Source organism: Poecilia reticulata, linkage group LG14 (genome assembly GCF_000633615.1).
Source record: "Poecilia reticulata strain Guanapo linkage group LG14, Guppy_female_1.0+MT, whole genome shotgun sequence".
In the NCBI taxonomy this organism is placed as follows: Eukaryota; Metazoa; Chordata; class Actinopteri; order Cyprinodontiformes; family Poeciliidae; genus Poecilia; species Poecilia reticulata.
This window is the reverse complement of record NC_024344.1, coordinates 13,386,327-13,406,523: the sequence shown is the minus strand read 5'-3', so window position 1 is coordinate 13,406,523 and position 20,197 is coordinate 13,386,327. Positions and strand designations below refer to the sequence as shown.

The 20,197-nt window shown below is 39.6% G+C and overlaps 1 protein-coding gene across 2 annotated transcripts in view; it reads right to left on the bottom strand.

Annotated features, from left to right (window-relative positions):
* nlgn2b (neuroligin 2b) overlaps positions 1 to 19,935 on the bottom strand; it is a 57,765-nt gene extending 37,830 nt beyond the window's left edge. For both annotated transcript variants that reach the window (XM_008427797.2, XM_008427800.2), the window contains exons 1-2: positions 19,169 to 19,935; positions 4,403 to 4,456 (exon numbers count right to left, since the gene is read on the bottom strand). In XM_008427797.2, coding sequence (XP_008426019.1) covers positions 4,403 to 4,456; positions 19,169 to 19,658 — 544 coding nt within the window. In that variant the 5' untranslated portion in view covers positions 19,659 to 19,935. The remainder of the gene's footprint in view (positions 1 to 4,402; positions 4,457 to 19,168) is intronic.
* Positions 19,936 to 20,197: the final 262 nt, after the last annotated feature.

The following is a 20,197-nucleotide window of genomic DNA, read 5'->3' as shown; positions in this document are numbered from 1 at the left end:
CTCCTTATGCCGTCCTTCCTGCACAAAAACTGTCAAATAAATGTAGCTACTGCCACAAAATGATAAAAAGGGACACTATTCAACTCTTTAAACCCTGGAAACAAACTTATTTCCACATTTTTAGTTGTATTTTCACTTTTTTAAATCCATTTTGCAGTTAAAATATTCCTCATKTTCCCCTTAAGGCCAGTTGGCAAGTTAAAGAGCAACAGCACGCTTTTATTGAGCGGTACCGGGACTCATTTAGAAGCTGTTGGAAAATGGACGTTTTTCTTAATGTTTTTTTCAACACTTTTTTTTAATTTTCTAAATTAGGAAAAATCTTAATAAGTCTGGGTTTTGGCTTTCGATCATGTCCTTGTTGTCCATTTATGTTTTAATGGTCTTACTGCACTCAGTTTATTTTCAGAAAAATCTTACACTATAAGGTTCATTTTTTCGTTTTGTTTTTCCTTATTTCTTGTCTTCTTCCAWTTCTTGGTTTGTTCTCTTATGTTAGTATTAGTCTCCGTTTTTAACGGTTTGTATTTTCTATTCTCTTAACTATTCACTTTCCCTCAGTTTCCATGTTTGTTTTCCAGCACAGCTGTTCCACATTCCCCTAATGCAGCACACCTGGATCCAATGTAATTCTTCAGTCTTCCTTCATTACATAAGCTTGCTGGTTTTCTGTGCTCATACTAGGTTCTCTGCCCATGCACCGTTTTCTGGTCTCCTCATGTCAGAGTAGTAAAGTTTCTTTTATCATTAACAAAACTTTACTATGCTTACTCCAAGTTCTTGTCTGCATTTCGATGCTACTCTCATGTACATGACAAAAATGTGTTTTGAAAAGATAAAGGCTTTCTAAAAGTGTATATTTTTTTGTTGCACAAACTGTAATAAACATTACAGAACACATAGTGTAAGATAGTTATTAACGTCCCATTTGTTGGGTTAATCCTGAGTGGCGGAAAACTTTCGCTTTCGTCGCTCCCCGTGTGTCAATCCTTTAACTGCTGTGAACCAGGCAACGCTTCACGGGAGAGAGGCTTTAAGATCAAAATAGGTAATGTGATTAATCTGCATCATGTAATATTAATGCTTTAAACTTTTTCAGATTAATTGCGCGCGTTAACGTCAACCGCCCAGAAATGATCAAACAAAATGTGCATTGAGTGAATGCCTTTGTAATAGGCTGCTTAAACTTTCAGTATTTGGCAGTTATTCAGTTTTTCAGGTGGTTTTGTGACTGTGCTATAATAGTTTAAAAGGCACACAAAAAAACTCTCGGCCAAGTCTATTAGTAATTGTTTGTGTGCTTGCATGTACTACACACACTCGTCTAGATTAYAGTGCAAATACCTTAGTAAACTTAAAAAGACATTTTCCTCTAAGTAAAATAATCAACCAGTATAGCAACACAATTTTCATCAATATTAAGGAATTATTTACTTAAAACAAGCTCCTGTCTTGATGAAAGACATAGACAATTTTAGATAATTTAGATAATTTTGTCTTATCCACTGTAGATATTTGCACTAGACCAAACATACTTGTGTGTTTTTGCAGTGCAATGTCTAGCTTGATGTTTCACACAATGCGCTTGATTTCTTCCCATTTACACAGCAAAACACGTTATTAACTACACTAAATAATGTGACAGGATACAGTCAGAAACAATGGCAGAAGGAGAAAGGTCTACAAACCACAATTAAATGTATGACTTTTTTTTTGAAAGAGCAGCAAGAGTCCTAGGGGTGCTCTTACATAAAAAAAAAACAACTAAAAATCTGCAAGGGAGTCTCAACAGAAATATTTGAACTATTCCTTTGGTGGTAGCAATCGAGGTGCTGAATGGTGCTGAGAATAAGAAGTTTTAACTCTCACCAAAAGTTTTTTTTTTTTTTTTTATCCTATGAATTTACGTAAAGGGGTTTTAATTCAAGGCCACCCAGACGAGCCCAAAACCATTCACATCTGGCGATAATGCTAAACAGAAGATACTACGTACATGCTTTGCTTAAGGCTTGATTAGTTTTACTCTTTATTTGCGCTTCAGACGTGGAAGTGGTTAAATGACTGAAAGCAGAAAATGCGAGGTAACTGGAGGGAAGAAGCGGGCCCAGTCTGAGACCTTTACAGCCAACAACGAGCTCAGTGTCTTTCCAGGCTGCTTAAAAAACACTGACAGATTATTCCCTCCTGTCCATGCCACCTAGCCTGACRSTACCCTCCTTAACTCCCATCCTTAATAGTAATGTCTTACCTTCCTACGCAAAGTGCCCACTTTCTTCTTTTCCATTCCGCGGCTCCTCTCTCATTCATTTCCTTATGGTAATTTCCATTGATCCGGGTGTAAAAGACTGAAGGCTGAATTAGCACTTTTCTCTCGGCAGCCAAACCCACACATAAGCAGTGCGGTTTCCTACAAACGGCTTTCAAATAAGATGCCTTTAAAACAATGTTTGGGCCATCCGAAGCTCGGGCAATTAAGTAAGAGCTCAACTGCGGCCCGGCACCTCGTGATCCCGTCAAGATCCGTCAGCTGCGGGCATAAATGTCAAGCTCCACCGGTGTCCTTCTCCATCCACCCTCTCACTCTCTGTTTCTCCACATCCCTCTCACTTTCAAAGCTCTATAAATGTCATTTCATCATGCACTTGTCTTCATTATGAGTGCTTTTTCACCTCTCTCCCTTCTTTGTTGCCCTCCCCAGTGTTCAGATTTTCCCTTTTTCTCTTCCAACCCCCCTCATCCCCACTTTCTCATCATCCCATTCCCTCTCTCTACAGTTCTTCGTGAATCCCTCCCTCTCACTCTCTTTTTTTTTTCTACCGTTAAGGAATCGCAAAATTGGATTAGCTCGCGCTGGCTCCTTTTTGTCTCTTTTCAAAGCACGGCAGTTAGCGATTCCTGGAAAAAGACAGTTCGACGYCCAAATAGAAACRCTGCTCGAAAAGTGGCGTTTTTGACCCTGTACACTGACGCGAACGCGGCTCGTGAGCGACAGCTACCGACAGTTAGCAGGACAGCTAACGGGAGTCAAAAACTGTCGATTGCGGAGTCCCATAAGCGGGGGGTGGCGGTTTTAACGACTCTACTTAGCATACGAATAACCTAGCTAGCATATATGCAAAGGTGCTTTAGCAGACCAACGTGGATTCTCAGTCATTGGATAAAAAACAATGACATCACAATTCATCACTGACGCGCGATTGGTTGGTTGATGTGTCCCCCATTGGACAGCACATATGTCTTCKGAATGAAAACGKATTAAATGTTGAAAAAGCTGTAAGATTGGGGTAGAGGTYCACCTTRAAGCTGGACAGTGGCTGAAGCGGCGCRACTTAATTGAAAGCATTTTCACATGGCTAAAATGGCCGAGTCAAAGTCACATCCTGAATCTGTTGCAAGACCATAAAATTACTGTTTGTGAACTCTCTCCATTCAGTCTGATCAGGCTTGAACGACTTAGCAAAAAGTAATGGAGAACATTTGAGTGTGCAGTGATGCGAACCTGATGCAGACATACCACCAAAAGATTTCCAGCTGTTTTTGCACCGAAAGGTGGCTTAGTACAGCGCTGATTGAATTTGTGCMTTKAATATGAAWGCACAGAATTTTAAGATTTGCATTTTTTTTAAGAAACTTTGAAATCTAGGTGCAAACTTTGCTCCCGCTTCCACTGATTCATGCTAGTTTTTGCCAACAAAATCCCTGAGTTTATGACTGTGACAAGGAAAAAGTGGAAAAGATTAAGAAAAAAAAAAAAACAAGGCACTTTATTGCTGAGGAATGAAAACAACAACAAAGGTAGGGGCCTTTTGTTTCCATGCAGTCGCACAGAAACAGTGACACATGGAGAGATTTTTGCTGCATCAATGAAAAGCAGACAACATTAGACTTGAAAGCATAAAGCAGCAAAAAATGGATTTACTATCCCACCTAAACGTCGGTTTGGGCGAAGACAACATGGAGGACAATAATCGAGCGGAACATTTCATGAAAACTTTGGTGGCAGAGTAAAAGCGCAGGTGAATAAGGAGCGAATATTGATTTTTTGAGAGATGCATCACAGAGGGCAGCAAGAACATCAGCGTGTGGCTGATCAGCCACATAGCAACCGAGAAAGKAGAGTAAATTAGCTTCCTGTGCAAGTGCCCAAAAAGCAGCAGTTGTGACGAGCAGGGAATGATRAACAACTGTTTTGTGGGTWGCTTTTATTTATCCGAATGCGTGCTTGTCACGGAGAATGGCCGATTTGCGTCCTAATCAAAGCAGTTAAGGGTGGACAATGTGATGTGCACATAGACTGATGATTAATGAAACGGATGCAAATGCCACATTTCCCATGGCCCTGTTGAAAAAAATAAAATAAAATAATAGAGCGTAAGGAAAAGGAAACATGCAAATAAAATACCTTCATCCCTTGGTCTGTTCATCGTGGATTCATCATTTTTTTTTGTGAGCGGACCTGAAATTTAGAAAAAGGAGACAAAAGACAAAATTTCAAAAAGACAAGCAGGGAAAGCAGCGTGATCTAAATTCACCTCAGTTGCTGTGTACAAACGTTAATGAATTTTCCYATAAAACAAGACCCAATGTTGCTTCTTAACATAGGCAGTACGACACTGTGCCCAGGGTGGCACTGCCTCAGGGGCGGCACAAATAACAGGAAAAAAACATGATMATTTCCCCTAAAACAGCTTTCTGTTCTTTTATTTTATGTTTAGTTTATTGGATGYTCCTTTATGTTGTGCATATTGTAAGTATGTTTAAGAAGACTCTGCACATTCACTACAGCTGGGTAATATAAACTTATCAAATCTGTGATAAAAAACTATTTCTGAAAAACTATTTCTCTGAACCTAAATCACTAGTTTTGAGTTCTGGTTGAGAATTTAAAGGGCCAGTTGTGTATTTTCCAGGTACATATTACCACTTTATAGCAAAATCAGGTAACTATGTTGCCTTCACTTGTTTTTTTTGTTTTTTTAAATTGGTGTGTGTATATATAAATATGCCATAAAAAAGTTTTAAGGCATGTGCTTTAAATTTCAATGCTTTTTAAAGCATTTGAACAATTTCAAAGCTTTTTAAAGCATTGAAATTGGGCTTCTGTCCTAGTTAGTATTTTTATTTCATTTTATTTTACGTTATGTTTTGCTTGGGTGGGTAGTGGACTGAATTGGGAAGTATAAGAAGGGTCTCACTTATGACACCATGACCTCGCTCTCCTTTGTTTTAACTGCTTAGTAAATGAACCYAGAGGCTTCTTCTTGTTAACCCTTTTCCTCAAACAAACTAGAGTTATTGCTTTTATTGTATAACCCAGCCCCTCCCCCCCAAAAAAGAACAAAACAATTGGCAGAAGCAAGCCATCTTGGGAAGAAGCAAACACCCGCTAAGATGCTGCACGTTCCACACCGACTTAAACCAAAACACTCCTCTGACTAAAATCAGTAAATGCTGAACATATTGGATAGCTTAATTTTGCGCTGCAACAAAAGCCATCCTGAAAGGGAACTTTGAGAAATTGTGAGGAAACCACCAAACAGTGGGCTGGTTTTGATATGAACACACCCTGCTAAGCCTTTTGACAAGATTTCCCACATCAAGGTCAAAGAGGAGCCTCAAATTAAGCTTTAATGGTAACAACAGTTAACTGCTCCATAGGGCAAAGCCAGTAACAAGCATTTATCGCAGTGACCAACCAATGCCCTGCTGTGTCAACCTCTGTTAGCCCTAAGTGATAAAGATCCTATTAGGGTTTTTTTTTGGTTGGTTTCAGTCAGAGGCGATTTCCATCAGCAAACAATTAAGCCACTGCGTTTTGTGTCATGCTCAGCTACTGTCCACATGACATGTAAAGGTCATTAAACCCATCTGTGCTTCATACACATCTAATGTTGACACGACTGTGGACGGGAATGCGCGACATGGCGGAGCTGCGGAGGCACCTGACAAAAAGTATTCACACCACTTGAACTTTTATCACTCAAGAAAACACTACTTCAATGCACTTTGTTGGGATTTTACGCGACACAACGTAGTACATAACTATGAAGAGGTGTGTTGGAGATAGGCGAGCAGGCAGYGTCGTGAGTGCTAAGGAACATGGCGGACAGATCAGGGATGATGGTGCCACAACACCATAAAGACTAAAATCTCACTTTTATGGGTGGGTGACAAGAAGAAAGCCATTGTTGAAAGAAAACCATATGAAGTCCCGTTTCCAATTTGCCAAGAGCCACAAAGAGAACAGATCAAAGCCAGAAGAGCTCTTTAAACCTACATGGAAATGGTCTGTGTGGCTAAAGACTTAAAGGGCTTCCACTCCAAAAACAGCATCCACTGAGCTTTCTGTAGGAGTTTGCTGTCCACCCTGGGGAAATAAACTAAAAAAAAACAACAATACAGATGGCGCTACACTCTAATCATCCACAGCTGAGTAGTGCAAATGAGGGAGAGTTTTTTTTTTTTTTTTTTAAATAAGTGGATGACAGCTACGTTTTATTTGCAAAGCTGCATGTTTTTTTTCTTGCATGAAAAACCAACAWCAGAAGTAGATCTGATATGGTGAGACAGAGAAGAATGGACAAAAAACAGAGTGGAAATTTTGATGASATCAAGTGATTCAAGGAGCTCTGCTTCCACATTGAATAGCTGCCTTTGGCTTATTCTGGAGCAGTTTGATAGATATCCTGTCTCCRTTGGTTGAACAAGTATCCGTCACAGTGCACCACAGTTAAAGGCTWAACAAATTACAACTTTGACCTGAGCACAATACAAGCTCCACCAAGCTCTTTGTATTTCTGCTGTGTTCCACTCAAGCTTGTTTTTTTTTCTCGTAAATTTTCTCTTTAAGCTTCTTGTTAGAAAACAGTAAGTTGTGCAAAAAGAACTGAAGTATTTAACAGTTAGACATGCGCATTCAAAAATTTAGAAAGGGTTACATTAAGTTCGCCTTTCAAGATTGTAGCGCATACACTCCTGAAGTGTCACCTGAAAGTCAAATATCCGGCACACAAATTTAGGTTTGTGATTGTAATAAGTGCCATTTTGGAAAGTTTAGGGAATATGAATACTTTTGCGAGGTGCTCTATTACCACTGTCTATCATGTGTTCATGTCATCCTCAAACCCACAAAAAAAAAAACATGTTATCTTCTCTCCATTGGGAGAGATTTGYAGTCTTTCGCTTAAAACAAAACAAAAAAAAAACACTTTGTATTTTGGTTGCCAAGAGGTTTATCACTCCTTCGATGAGGCACTGACATCTTTGCTTCTGCCCCATTGCAGGAAACTCCACAGTGAGGCGTTGGCATGTACCCTTTTCACAGTGTTGCGCATCTATTGACAAGGGAGTTGCGAGACTTCACCGCCTTCCACCATTGTATCCCTGCATTCTCACTCATCCATCTGTATGAATATGGTTTCCTGATATAAAGTGTTTATCTTTCTTCTTAATGGGTGCAGATCAATGCTGAGCAGATTAGCTGCATCCTCTCAGTACCACCATGCAGGCGCCTGAACCAGACAGCACTTACTGCCATAGCAGGAGATGGTACAGCCATAGGTCCTGGGCAAGAAAGAACTGCTACGACGGCCTGGTAATGGATAGAAAGGCCCATTAGTCCACTGGGTTCTCAGCRATCGCTTGCTACTTAGCGCCACTCTAAAACCACACCTTTCTGCTTAATGGAGACGACTCTGGTTACAGTTCAGTTCCCATTCCTTCTTAAGGAGGGAAACTACATCTCAGGATRGAGCACCACTCAGCTAGTCACATCCTGTAACGGAGAATGAGATCAAATTGTAGGACTTCATSAATGGGGCAAGTAGAGGTGTGACCCAAGCCAAGATTTTCCGGAGGGTTTTGGGAATATATTTTTGTTACATGATATCAGATTTGCGCCCTCCTCCCCAAAAATACTTTGATTGCCTGCTGTTTTGCAAGTTTGCATACTCCACATTCAAAATCTAACTAAAATTAGTACTGTTCACTTCTTTATAAGAGACAAAATAGCAACCAAACCAAAAAATAGCAATTAACTGAGTGAAATAAGCATTTGATACTAAAGTGAAACAATGGGTGACGAACACATCATGAGATGTGTTTGTCACACATCTCATGATGGATTTTTGGCTAACTCTTTTCCAGGAATTCTCTCAATACTTTAAGTTTCTTAGCTGCTGCTTGGTCACCATATTRAAAATATATTYCTAAACCACTCCACAACCTTAATGTGACTCTTCTTTACCCATTTCTTTGTTGCCTTTTTGTTTTAGGTTACATTCACATTGAGAAACCCACCCACAGACCATCTTCAGTATTCTGGATGTGGGAAGAAGATTCTCACTGAAGATATTCCATCACCCATTTCTCCATCTACTGGCTGATCGTTGTGCTAACCCTAACCCCTAACCTCGTAACACGTAGCTGAAAACATCAGTTGAAAAGCATAATGTTCCCAGATCTGAGCGTATTGGGACAGTGTCCTTCAARTCTGTCAGCATTTCTATTCCTCCAGAAATAGTAGGTTAACTAGATGCCTATCACATTCTCCTGATCCTTTGAATCATTTAAATGTTCACTGGTAAACCTAAGGCGAGTCTGTACTAATGGCTTCTATTTCAATCCACTGCGGTTCAGTGTGTTACTAATCATGCCTTTGATTAATGCGGTCCTAGGTGCCTTCAGACCATTAACAAGCTCCTCCTAGTTAGTTGTGACCTGATCTCTTCCTTTCCTCCACATCATCCTYGCCCCACGAGGACGGATCTTGCGTGAAGCTCCAGGCTGAGTGAGACTGCCCGCTGTTCATATTTCACATTTCTCCAATTTTAAATAGTATTAGCAACAGTTGTCACTTTCTCCCTCTTTGTCAAGCTTTGACAGCTCTTGGGTTTTGCCTATGTTGGCGGAGAGGTTGTAACAGAAGACAATGAAATCAAAGTGTGCTTAATAAACAAAGCAGATCGAGGTAAAAAGTATCTGTAACGGATTGAGTGATTGATTTTTGTGAAGATAACCAATCTGTGGGAGTCAAAACTGACTGGGTTGTTGGTCAACGACTAATTACTTTGCAAAATGACAGGCAAATCAATTTTTAATTTCCATGTAACGGCTATGTAGTCAATAAAATCAAACTATTACACAAATCTGAATATTTATTCCTTTACAAGCGAGTAAACCTGGAATATCAACAGCGGGTGAATGGTTATCACCCCCCAATGTTTGGGACTTTCTAAGATAAAGTTCTGACTGCAGAGGGTATAAGCAGTTGATATTTTAACTGCAAACAATAACTCTCTTTTGGTCGTCTTTCTGCACCAACTACAAGACCAGATGTTCCCTAAGGCTTTAGCAAACTACTACTCTGAGGAGGATCTTCCTGCTTCACAAGAATGTAGTAGCATTTCATGCAAGCATCATCAGTGAATTTGTTTTGGGTAAGTGGTTATATGCACATAAATCTGTGACCTTGTGCCCAGAGTGAATACCTAAAACTAAAACTCAGCCAGATAACATTTTATCACATTTTTTATGATAGCAGAAATAAACACTAAAACACATTAGCATCATTATAAAGGATAGAGAACCAAGACACGTAGATAAATTGTGAATAACTAGATAACTATATGYCATTAATGGTATGATGATGTAAAGATAATATTACTCTAAGGGGCTGTAAAAAAACTATGTGCATTGATAGCTATAMATTTTAGAGGTTGTTATAGTTTTAAGATGATATAAATTCTTTATTGTCTTTGCTCCAATTGGACTAGCTGGGGGAAACTAATCAGTACTTCTTTGACCTGTACAAGTTATCTAAACTGTTGAAATGTAATCTTTAACAGAAGTTGATTATCAAAAATAGATCGGATGGATCTGTCTTCTGGTGCATAAAACATACGTGTACATATCCCCCCCCTCTCCCCCCCAAAATATGTACATTTATAGCGAATGAAAGATTGGTAATAAACCATTTTGTATTCACTTTTAGATATTAAAAATCTGGATTTATTTCCAGATGGGACTGGTAGGGTTGAGCAGGTTTTTGCTTCTTTTTTTTTCTCCCCTCTCTCTCGTTTGGTTTGCTGCCACTGAGGTTCCCGAGGTTGTATATAACCCTTTTCAATATCACTCTGGTCTCACAGAAATTTATGAAATGACCACAATCTCTAATCATTCGGGTGGAGCCGCATGATGTGTTGAAATTACTTTGCTCTCCTGTGGAAAGTAAACCTCCACCTCCATTACCTTGGTTTCTAGGGTAACAAGTTCCCGCTTCAAACAGAAGCTTGACAGATTTCACAAAAAGGTCAAAGATGTTCTAAAAAAAACTGTTTAAGCAACTGGGAAATACATCTAATTGTTTTCAGGTCAAGCTGTAATACAGGTATATTTGTTGACTATGACTTTAAGGATTTGTTCAATATGCTATCCAGGTTTGTATAACATTTACAGTGCATTGGAGATCGTATAAAAAAAACCAATACCTCCGACAAGACGCCTGGTTTTTGTGGGGTAAAAAATGAAAGCAAGATACATTTTAGAACCTTTTACACCTTTAAAATCACCTATAAGCTTTAGACGTCAATTAAAAAAACAACTGTAAATATCTTTGGGGGAAAATTTTAATGTCAAAGAAATAAACTAACACAGTTGCATGAGTGAGCACAGTCTTTTATGTTGATCTGGTTGTGTTCAGAATTACCCAACGCATTCAAACTCACGTTAAATAGGAGTCAATGCATATCTGCAAACATTTAAAGTAGTGATGGCTGATACTGATTGAAAAAAAAAATCCACAAATATCAGGTCATTTTAATTGGTATAACAACAAAAGTGGCAACAGCGGCGTTGTTAGCAGTACACAAAAACTGCAACAATAATAAACAGTAAAATTACCCATTATCAAATTGGCTGCCTCAGGAAACCAATCACTTTAAGTAGCACAACTGTACAGTAGCGCACAATAATTTGATTTATTAATATTTTCAAATACATTGTTAAATATTGCAGTGAAAAAATGCTGTAACAGCAAAAGAAAAAAAAAAGCCACGTCATATTATCACTGCASAGTGGGGCAGCGGTTCGAACTGTTGCCTTAAAGCAAAAATCTTAGTCTGTGCTTGTTGTGTATTGAGTTTGCATGTTCTCCGCACGCATGCATGAGCTYCCTCTGGGTACTCCAGCTCTCTCTAAGAGTCCAAAAACATCACAGTTTGGTTATTCTAAACTTCCCTGGGTGTGAACGCACGTGTCTGTGGTTTTGTCCTTTATCCAGCGTATAGCCTTTCGCCACATGATTACTGGAGATCGGTACCAGTCCACCTTTGAAAAATCAAAATATGAACTGATGTAGATGATTGATGGCTGAATAGTATACGGATACATTTTCCAAATAACAGGTGGASAATTGACGTCCCTACATTGGAATGATGCATAATTAATCCCAAATAAAGGTCAGATGTTCGACTTTTGGACAATTTGCACAAATGCCATCATCTGCAGAGAGAACTCATGAGAAAGATGCAAAAAATAAAAAATCAAATATATTTGAAAGACTATGGAACATGGTTATCAGCAAGAAGACATGATAACTAAGACTGGAGCTCCCTATGAAACTGGGTAAAAGCCGTTATCAGAACTAGTTGTTGCAGCTGCCAAGAGGCCTACTGTGGCATTTAGGAAATGACTTGCAGGAATTTCCGTGTAGCACATTTAACAGCAATCTGCAATATTCTTCATATGTCTGGGCTATGAAGGAGACCTGCAAGATGAAAGCCTTTTGTAAAGAAAAACAAGCCCAGCTGAATTTTGTGAAACACATTCGAAGTCCTTCCAAGACGTGCAGAAATTTGAGTTATTATCCGGTGTAGCTATTACAGGAAATACAGTATATATGGTGCTAAAGCAACACTGCATATCACTGCATATAGCAACGGAATATAACACTTCAAAAGTAGTGAAGCACGGTGATGGCAGTATTATGTTATTGTATTGCTTTTCTTCGGATGGAACTGGGTATTTTGTCAAGGTAATGGACAGTCAGTCGCAAGTCATTGTTGGCACAAACTCTTCAGGCATCTACTAGAGGGTTGAAGAGAAAGAGACACTTCATCTTTAAGTATGATAAAGACCCAAAACATAAATCCAAATCAAGAAGAAAAATGCCAGCCCCGACTGAAGACCCAGACTGAAAATATGTCGGGGCTACACAAGAGGGCTGTGTGCACGAGATYCACATCACAGCCGGTTTTTATAAACTCTATGTTGTTTAAGAAACAAACATATTCATTTGGGGTCAAATGCATCTTTCCTATCAGTCCCAGAACACAGTCTTGTTTATTATGCTGACTGGCGCATCATGTAATGGGCGAACGGTCAGTAAAAGTCAGCGGCCTGTGGTGGGACGTTTAGCTCCGGCCGTCCTAGGACTGTACTGTTTGACCTAGCGCAGCTCCATCGCTCCATCAACAGCACTTCTTCTCGCTTCAGTGAGCTAGTGGCCGGAATGCAAGCTGTCTCCCGTCCCTCTCCATTTCTTCAGACCAGTAAATGGGATGAAGCTGCACTACGTCAAGACTGTAGTTGGCCTGTCTTCTTGACAACGTGTCAGATGCGGTTTCGACAATCACACCGCCACCCCCACCCCTCCCCCGCCGCYACCCTTCTTATTCCTCCTCTTCTGCACATATAAAAACACATACAATAACACGCACGGAGCGTGCTGCACGCGCGGCTCCATCCTCTTTGCTCTCCATCTCTTCTAGTGCACCCACCTCCATCTTTGCACACTCCCCCCTGCAGTCATGTCCCCTGAAATATGGTTTTTAATAAAGTGCACGGTAAATGGCTGCTCTAGTGGTAATAAAAATGAAGGATCTCAGGCCTTTGCCTGGGGAGTGTCTTGAGGAAATAGGAAAGCGGTGAGACGCTTCCCTCTCCTAACAACCCAYCCACACATGAGGGAATGAGGAAGAGAGATGAAAAGAAAGGGGAGGAGGTGGACGAGGGGGGGTGGGACTCACTTTTCAGTTCAAGAGAATATTTGTATTATTTACGTTATGCGAAGAATTTGTTTGAGTTTCATTCTAGTCAAGTGGGCTTCGTGTTGGCCTGGTTGGGGAAGGGCACCGAGCTCATCTGCATTCAGAGCAGGGACCCCTTCCACTGCCATCCGCATAAAGATGGAGGAGCGAGGAGAGTGGAAAGGAGAAGAGGCAGGAATCGTTTCCAGCGAGGACAGAACAGGAGGGGTGAACAGATGCGGAAAGAAAAAGGAGGCTTTGAATTTCTTTTCATCTAAAGAGTAACATGAAGAACATGATCAGCAAGCGTCTTTCTGGGCATGAAATAGACACGCGCATGCCTCGAACCAGAATAGGAAGGTCACGAAATGCCAAACAGATCTGGCACCAAAGCACTCATGGAGGATACGTACGAATGTGTTCTGCCAATTTATTGCCGATGTTGCTGGAAATGCAACTTTTCTCTGCAGAACCAACTGGGGGCTCATGAAAACCCGTCATACACACACACAACACAAGAAGCCTAATGTTAACTTTCAAAATTATCAAGAGGTTTGGCCTGTTTGTCTAATCTATTTTACTTGTTGTACCAAGTGGTTGCACTTGCATCAGGATTTCACACAATTGCACCAATGTATGATTGCGCGTCACCCAAGCTGCAATGTTTTTCTAACATTCTGTGTTACGTAATATTAAAGAAATACTCTAAATGTCTAACCTTGCCTAGTACTCTGAAGAAGAACTAAAAACAGTAGAAAACAGTGACCCAAAATGTTGACTTTGAAGCAGCTCTAAGAAAAGATAACTTTTGCGAGGCTCTTGTAATTCCACTAAGTAGTATATACAGCAAACGTGAGCTTGGCTAAAAAGTTATAGGTCTGTTGGCATTTCTGTTTGTTTCTATTTCTATTTTGTGTAAAGGTGAGCTTTACATAAAAATGTACACAAAGGCTCAAAAACAACAGTGCATCATGATCTACTTCTAATAATACACCATAGGTTCTAAATCGATTAATTTGACATGGAGGATTTAGTTACTCCAAAAACAATCTAATTTAGTATTTGACTACATGTTTATTGTAACTAATAGTACCCACTCTGCTATCTGTAGATACTGCAAGTAAACCAAGCTGAGAGTCAAACAGCAGGACTTTCTACTAACGGTAGCTAGTCTGCAGTGCTAGCTAACAGTAGCTAGCCTGCAGTGCAAGTTAACGGTAGCTAGCCTGCAGTGCTAGTTAACGGTAGCTATCCTGVAGTGCTAGTTAACGGTAGCTATCCTGMRGTGCTAGTTAACGGTAGCTATCCTGAGGTGCTAGTTAACGGTAGCTATCCTGAGGTGCTAGTTAACGGTAGCTAKCCTGAGGTGCTAGTTAACGGTAGCTATCCTGCAGTGCTCTGCCTAACAGATATAGAATTCATATCCTAAAGACAGCCCTTCTAAAGTGCTTTTACTTTAATAAAAAAACATCAATGGTGCCTTTTCATTTTTGACACCACAATCATTGCAAGGTTGTGGGAAAAAATAAACTTCTTCTAGTTAGCATAATCCCAGCACTAGCTACATTCAGAATACATAATCTGAAGCAAGAACTGGTCATAAAGTCAATATAGCCAGGCAATGTCTCACAGAGTGTTTTATGTGTAGTATGAATTTTATAATCCAGATCCAAATTGCTGACAATAAAAGTATTTTAGACTTTGTGAGGCTATATCTTTTTTTTTTCTTCTTTTTTTTGCATCAGCTAATTTTTAATTAATGTAAGGAATTATAATGGACTGGCAATCCCAAAAATGCTTGTTTAGTGATGCAGACAAAGTTTTAAAAAAAAATTTTTTTTATAGTCCAATAAAGTTTTTATTTCCTCAAAGACTAAGTCTAATGCCTTGCATTTTTTAAAATCTGTCTTTTGTATAAATCTTTTTAGGTTGATCTGACATTTCTAGCTCACATTTCCCATTTTACCAGAGCAKACCTGCACTCAAAGGCTGCACTGCTGAATTACTGGTGCAAGGATCTCACATAAGAAACTAAAGACATTGCTTTCAAAAAAACAACAGCAAAAAAATAGAGGCTTATTCACTTTCGCACGCAGAATTTGCCCTTCGTACWTGTGAGATGGGTTGGAGGCAGGAAGCGCAGACATTCAGTTTCAAATGCCATAAAAACTGCTCTGAAAACGTTTTTATAATTTTAATATTTGAGTGTTTTTCCATTAGAAATCTGAAAGAAATGTCCCCATCCTTTGTAATTACAATGTGTAGACTGATGAGAGAATGACGAAGGGAATCCGTTTAAGCCGAGTCTAAAATAGTTTCATGGGCACGAATTGCATCATTTATATGAGATTTACTCTCCAAATTCTCAACCCACCAAAAAAGAAAAAAAAAAAAGGTACACAACTCATTCTGAATCACAACTTAACTCAGCCGAGTTTTCACAGACTGTGGAATATAGCTTGTTGACCTCTCTCTCTGCCTCTAACAACTGTAAACAATTTCAGGGACTGTGACTACGGTATAAAGTACAACATCTATTTTATTCCAGGAGTAATCCACCCTGCTTCTCAATTTCTCTCACACACAAGGTAGAACATGTCCTTGGAGACRGCATTCGCCTTGTGTAAGCAGTGACCTCTGACAATAAGTGACAGTATCTGACAAGCAGACAGGGCTACATGTAAAATCTGTCTCACTCATTTGCACACCTTTTCCCGAGGGAATAAGCCCGGAGACTAAACATCATCTTGTCCTTGGGTGTGTGACATATGCAGCACGCAGTTTACACGCAGCACAGCCARAAGAACTGCTCATTAACTTCACTTTCTAATATGATTACAGGAAGTCAGTTTTGTCTCCCTCGACTCTTGCGCATTGCTGTTTTAAGAAACTTGTGGCCATGCATATGCTGCTTTCGTCTTCCTAGTGATCTGCGGATTATGGCTTTTGTTACACAAATGGAAATCTGAAAAGTGTGGTGTGCATTCACAGCTGGTTTGTTTTGCAGCCTTTGCTCGGTGCTAATTTATGCACTTGTAAAACAGATTCCAGCTACTCACAAAGGTGACAAATTGTATTATCACTTAATGTGCCGAAGTTAATTGGTAAAAAAATTATAAATAAATAAAATAATTCAGGTAACACAAAGCGTCTAAGCATTTACGTATGAGACAGAGTGACCTAAAACAACTGAGAAGGTTCCGACTGCAAACCTCAGTATGGGGCGGGGTTGGATGTCTGACTCCACCCTCAAATCATTTTCATTGCATAAAACCTTCTCCTTCACCCCCCAAATGTGTTCRGTTAAACTGGACTGGATTTATAATTTATTTGCCTGTTCATCGTGCGAATCACGTTGCATTTGAATGTCATATATTGTTTTTTTTATTAGTACATTGGTGTGTGTCGACATGTGATGTTKGTGTATGTGCCATCTCAGGGGATTTTTGTCATATCCATGCTAGCTGTTGTTCCACATGTGGAGCTTTGGAAAGGCCCCTTAGGATTTCTTGACTGACCATGTTTGACAACATCTGAAGTAAGAGAAATAGTGCCTATCGCTGGTGGGTGTTGTGAGCAAACAGTTGTCTTGCAGTATACATTTTTTCCAAGTTTTGTTTCATGCGCATTTTGCGGGGGATTAAGTTGAACAATTTCCGATAAGCCAATTAAATTGTGATTTGGGAAGGYTATGGAAAATATATTACAAGTTTAATTTTGATTTTGGAAAGAAAATAACAAATTGCATAAGGCCAATGAATATCCATCTGTCCATAAAATCAATAATCTAACATTACTTGTGGGAAGGGGCGGGTGATCCCCAGGTGGGAGAACCCTGGACGGGTCCACAGTCCAATGACTATAGATCATACATAACTGATAAAAATACATTGGGTTACAGAAACATAATTGGATCTAATTAAGTTGAGGAAAACGTCCAACTTCAGTTGCATTAGATGCAATATAGCTGGTTAAGCTAAAGTTGGTTAAATACTTTAAACATGACCCATCAATTAAAAATAATGTGCTTAAAACTTCTTCACACATATACCACTGACCTGTATGTCAGAAGTAGTACAACTTCTGTACATAGGTGTACTGGATTTACTAACTAGRTCCAATTGGGTGCCCTGAGTCTGATTAAAGGGCATCAAGAATAGGAGGAGATGAACACCAATTATACCACACTTTTATAATTGTCGTTTTCCAAAAAAAAAAGTGACATAAATAACCCTGACTGCATATATTCGTTTGTAGGTCTACCGGATAAAATCCCATTAGAATACGTTTAACTTTTTCGGTTGTAATGTGGTGAAAGATGAAAACGAGCTTACGAGGCACGATTGCTTTTGCGAGGTTTTATCATGTTAGATGTTATGTTTTCATAGCACAGCGCTGTACACCGCTCCAGACTGCTCTCTGTGTTGCTCTTCATTTCCAGCAGCAGTGATGCATAAACATGTGATTTCATGAACACCGCCGGGCAACTCCCAGGTGAGCCCATTAATCACATGCTTATTAAATTTTTTATCACTGATGCTACTTATAATCATCATTACGATTTGCATTTCGTATGCTTCCGTCGCCTTCTTCTGCCTATTTACTTTGGCAAATGCTCCCAGTAAGATTCAGGATTCGAGATTACTTTATTGATCCCCACAGGGAAATTATTTTGTCCAACTAGCACAGAAATAATAAAGTCGGACTGGCTGCCACTCAGTCGGCGCACCTGACTTTGTCTCCATGCAGAAACAAAACACAGATTCATATGAATTGTTGAGGTTTTTTTTTTTTTTTGTTGAGGTTATGGTGAAGTAGTATAAGTGTCTGTTATTTACACTACGAGATGTTTATTTCTCCAATATAAGTCAGAAATGCAAAGTTAAGATTCCCCACAGAATAAAAAAAAAAAGGTTTGACAGGATTACAGTTTTAGATAAAGATTTAAAACAAAAATGTACCATATGATCTAATCATATCTACTAAAATAAAATGGCATATTGCTCATACATTGTTTTTGCATTTATTTTTTATTATTTCTATCTATGATTAAAATTCATTTTTAAATATCTAGAACAAAAACATATAAAATTACATTTTTTGCTTCTTTTTTTTTAAACATGATGAGTTTGACTTGCTTTTGCTGTGAGTTTTAACCTTTTTGCAGACATTCTGTATTGCGCAGGTGAACAAAATGGCAACTTCCACGGGTGAAAAATATAACGGAAGATGTAATGATTTTGAAGTAATTATGAGTTTTTACATATAACAAACATCAATTTTTTAGTTAATTACAGCTTATTTACTAACTGCGGATCCCTTTAAGGGTTAAGAAAGGAATGAAATGATAGAAACGCAAAAAAAAAGAAAAACTTAAAAACACAACAGCGTTTTACACATTTTCAATCTGAAAAAAATGAAACATCCTCAACATGTTGGAATAACAATTTGAAAGAGAAGCTCGCATTTTATTTCATTTTTGTGCGATTGTCTGTTTATAGTAAAAATGTTCAGTGTAGTTCATAACTACTTGATATATAAAGTTGGAATCTTTTTTTATTCTTACAATATTTTACTTTTAGTTACTCTGACCGGGACACATACTGACATATTTGACGACCAGTATGTGTTTCACACAGAAAGATCATTAGGGATGCACAGCCTCCAACTCCCATTTTCTATGTGAACTACCATCGGCTTCTGTGTAAAATCCTATTGAAAGCAAACCTTGTTCCAGAAATTCTGAACTAACACTTTAATAAATATTGGGACAARTTTGAATAAGGTTCCACTTCAGAAGCAACAACTAGCTTTCGCCTCAAACCCACTTGACTACTGACTGAACTCATCTTAATGTGAGAAAACTGGGAGCATTTTGCATAAAGAGAAAGACAGTTTTTGCACATAATTGTTTCTGTATAAAACCTGTTAATGACAGAATAACCCTTATGTCATTAAATTATGCAAAAGACGATACAAATCTAATAAAAAATGATTTTATAGTTTTAATTAATAGGGGTGGAGCTAACGTGGCTCATTATTGTTTTCATTAATTTGGTGATTATTTTCTCAGCTGGCTGACTTATCCAATTCAACCCTTCCCACCCCTGCTTGGAGAGATTTGTGTCGCGCGTCAGACTCACCGTCCTCAGTGGGCACGTAAATGTTGAGGTAAAGGCAGTCCTCGCTCTGGTTCTGAACGTAGGTCGCCGCTGCATCCAAGTTGTCGGTGAACCACACCGGCAGCATGATCTCGGGCAAAACGCCGTGGACATTCTGGGGGCACACAGGTGCAAACTGGGTGGCGTTGCGTATCTCCTGCCAGGAGCCCGGGGCTTCGGGGGGCTGGAAGCGGCGCTCGCCGATGGGCGCGGTGGCGTAYGGCACGCCTAGGAACTGCTCCACTGGGCCTAAGATCTCATTGTTCAGCTCCTTCCGGATGCCACGCACCTTTCCATAGCTGGTAGAAACTATGGGATGTTTCAGGTCGATACGCTGAGAAGAGGAAAGAGTCAGGTGCAGCACTAGTCCCAGGAGCCACATCAGACAGGGTTTGGGGGCCTGCTGGGAAGTATTCAGACGCTTCCCACCGTAGCCGTGGTGGCTGGCAGCATTGAACGGAAAAATGAACATTTCCAAAGTAACGCTATTGGACTCAGATCACAGGGACTGTGGTTAGGACAGAGGGAGGATCAGAGACCCAGGGGSTTATCGGGACATGACAAAGGCAAAAGGAGGAATCGTGGAAAGGGGGCAGTTAATACTGTTTCTATGGAGACATGGTGAGGCGACGGGACGGGGAACATTCTCGGTTAGACTCTGTGGGTTCATCCGTCTTGCTCTTTCAGACCAAGTCCAGCGCTGCTGTCGAGGACACCAATTAAACCTGAAAGACACAGACAAGTTGCAGATTGCAGTAAGCGTGCTTGAAAAAATTCTGCTCTCAGAAATCGTGTCGTGTTGAAGGGATGCGGTTAAGGATTGTATAAGCCAGACTCCAGAGGGCCAAAGAGATGGAGACACGGTCTAAACATCACAAAGACTATTTGTCTTATTTATGTCTTTATATGTGTTTAATAGTAAAATATGTTATAATAACTAACAGACGAGGCAGTGCAACTTTCAGTCCGAGTGACGAGATACATGAGACGCAAKAATTTCTCCAGATTATC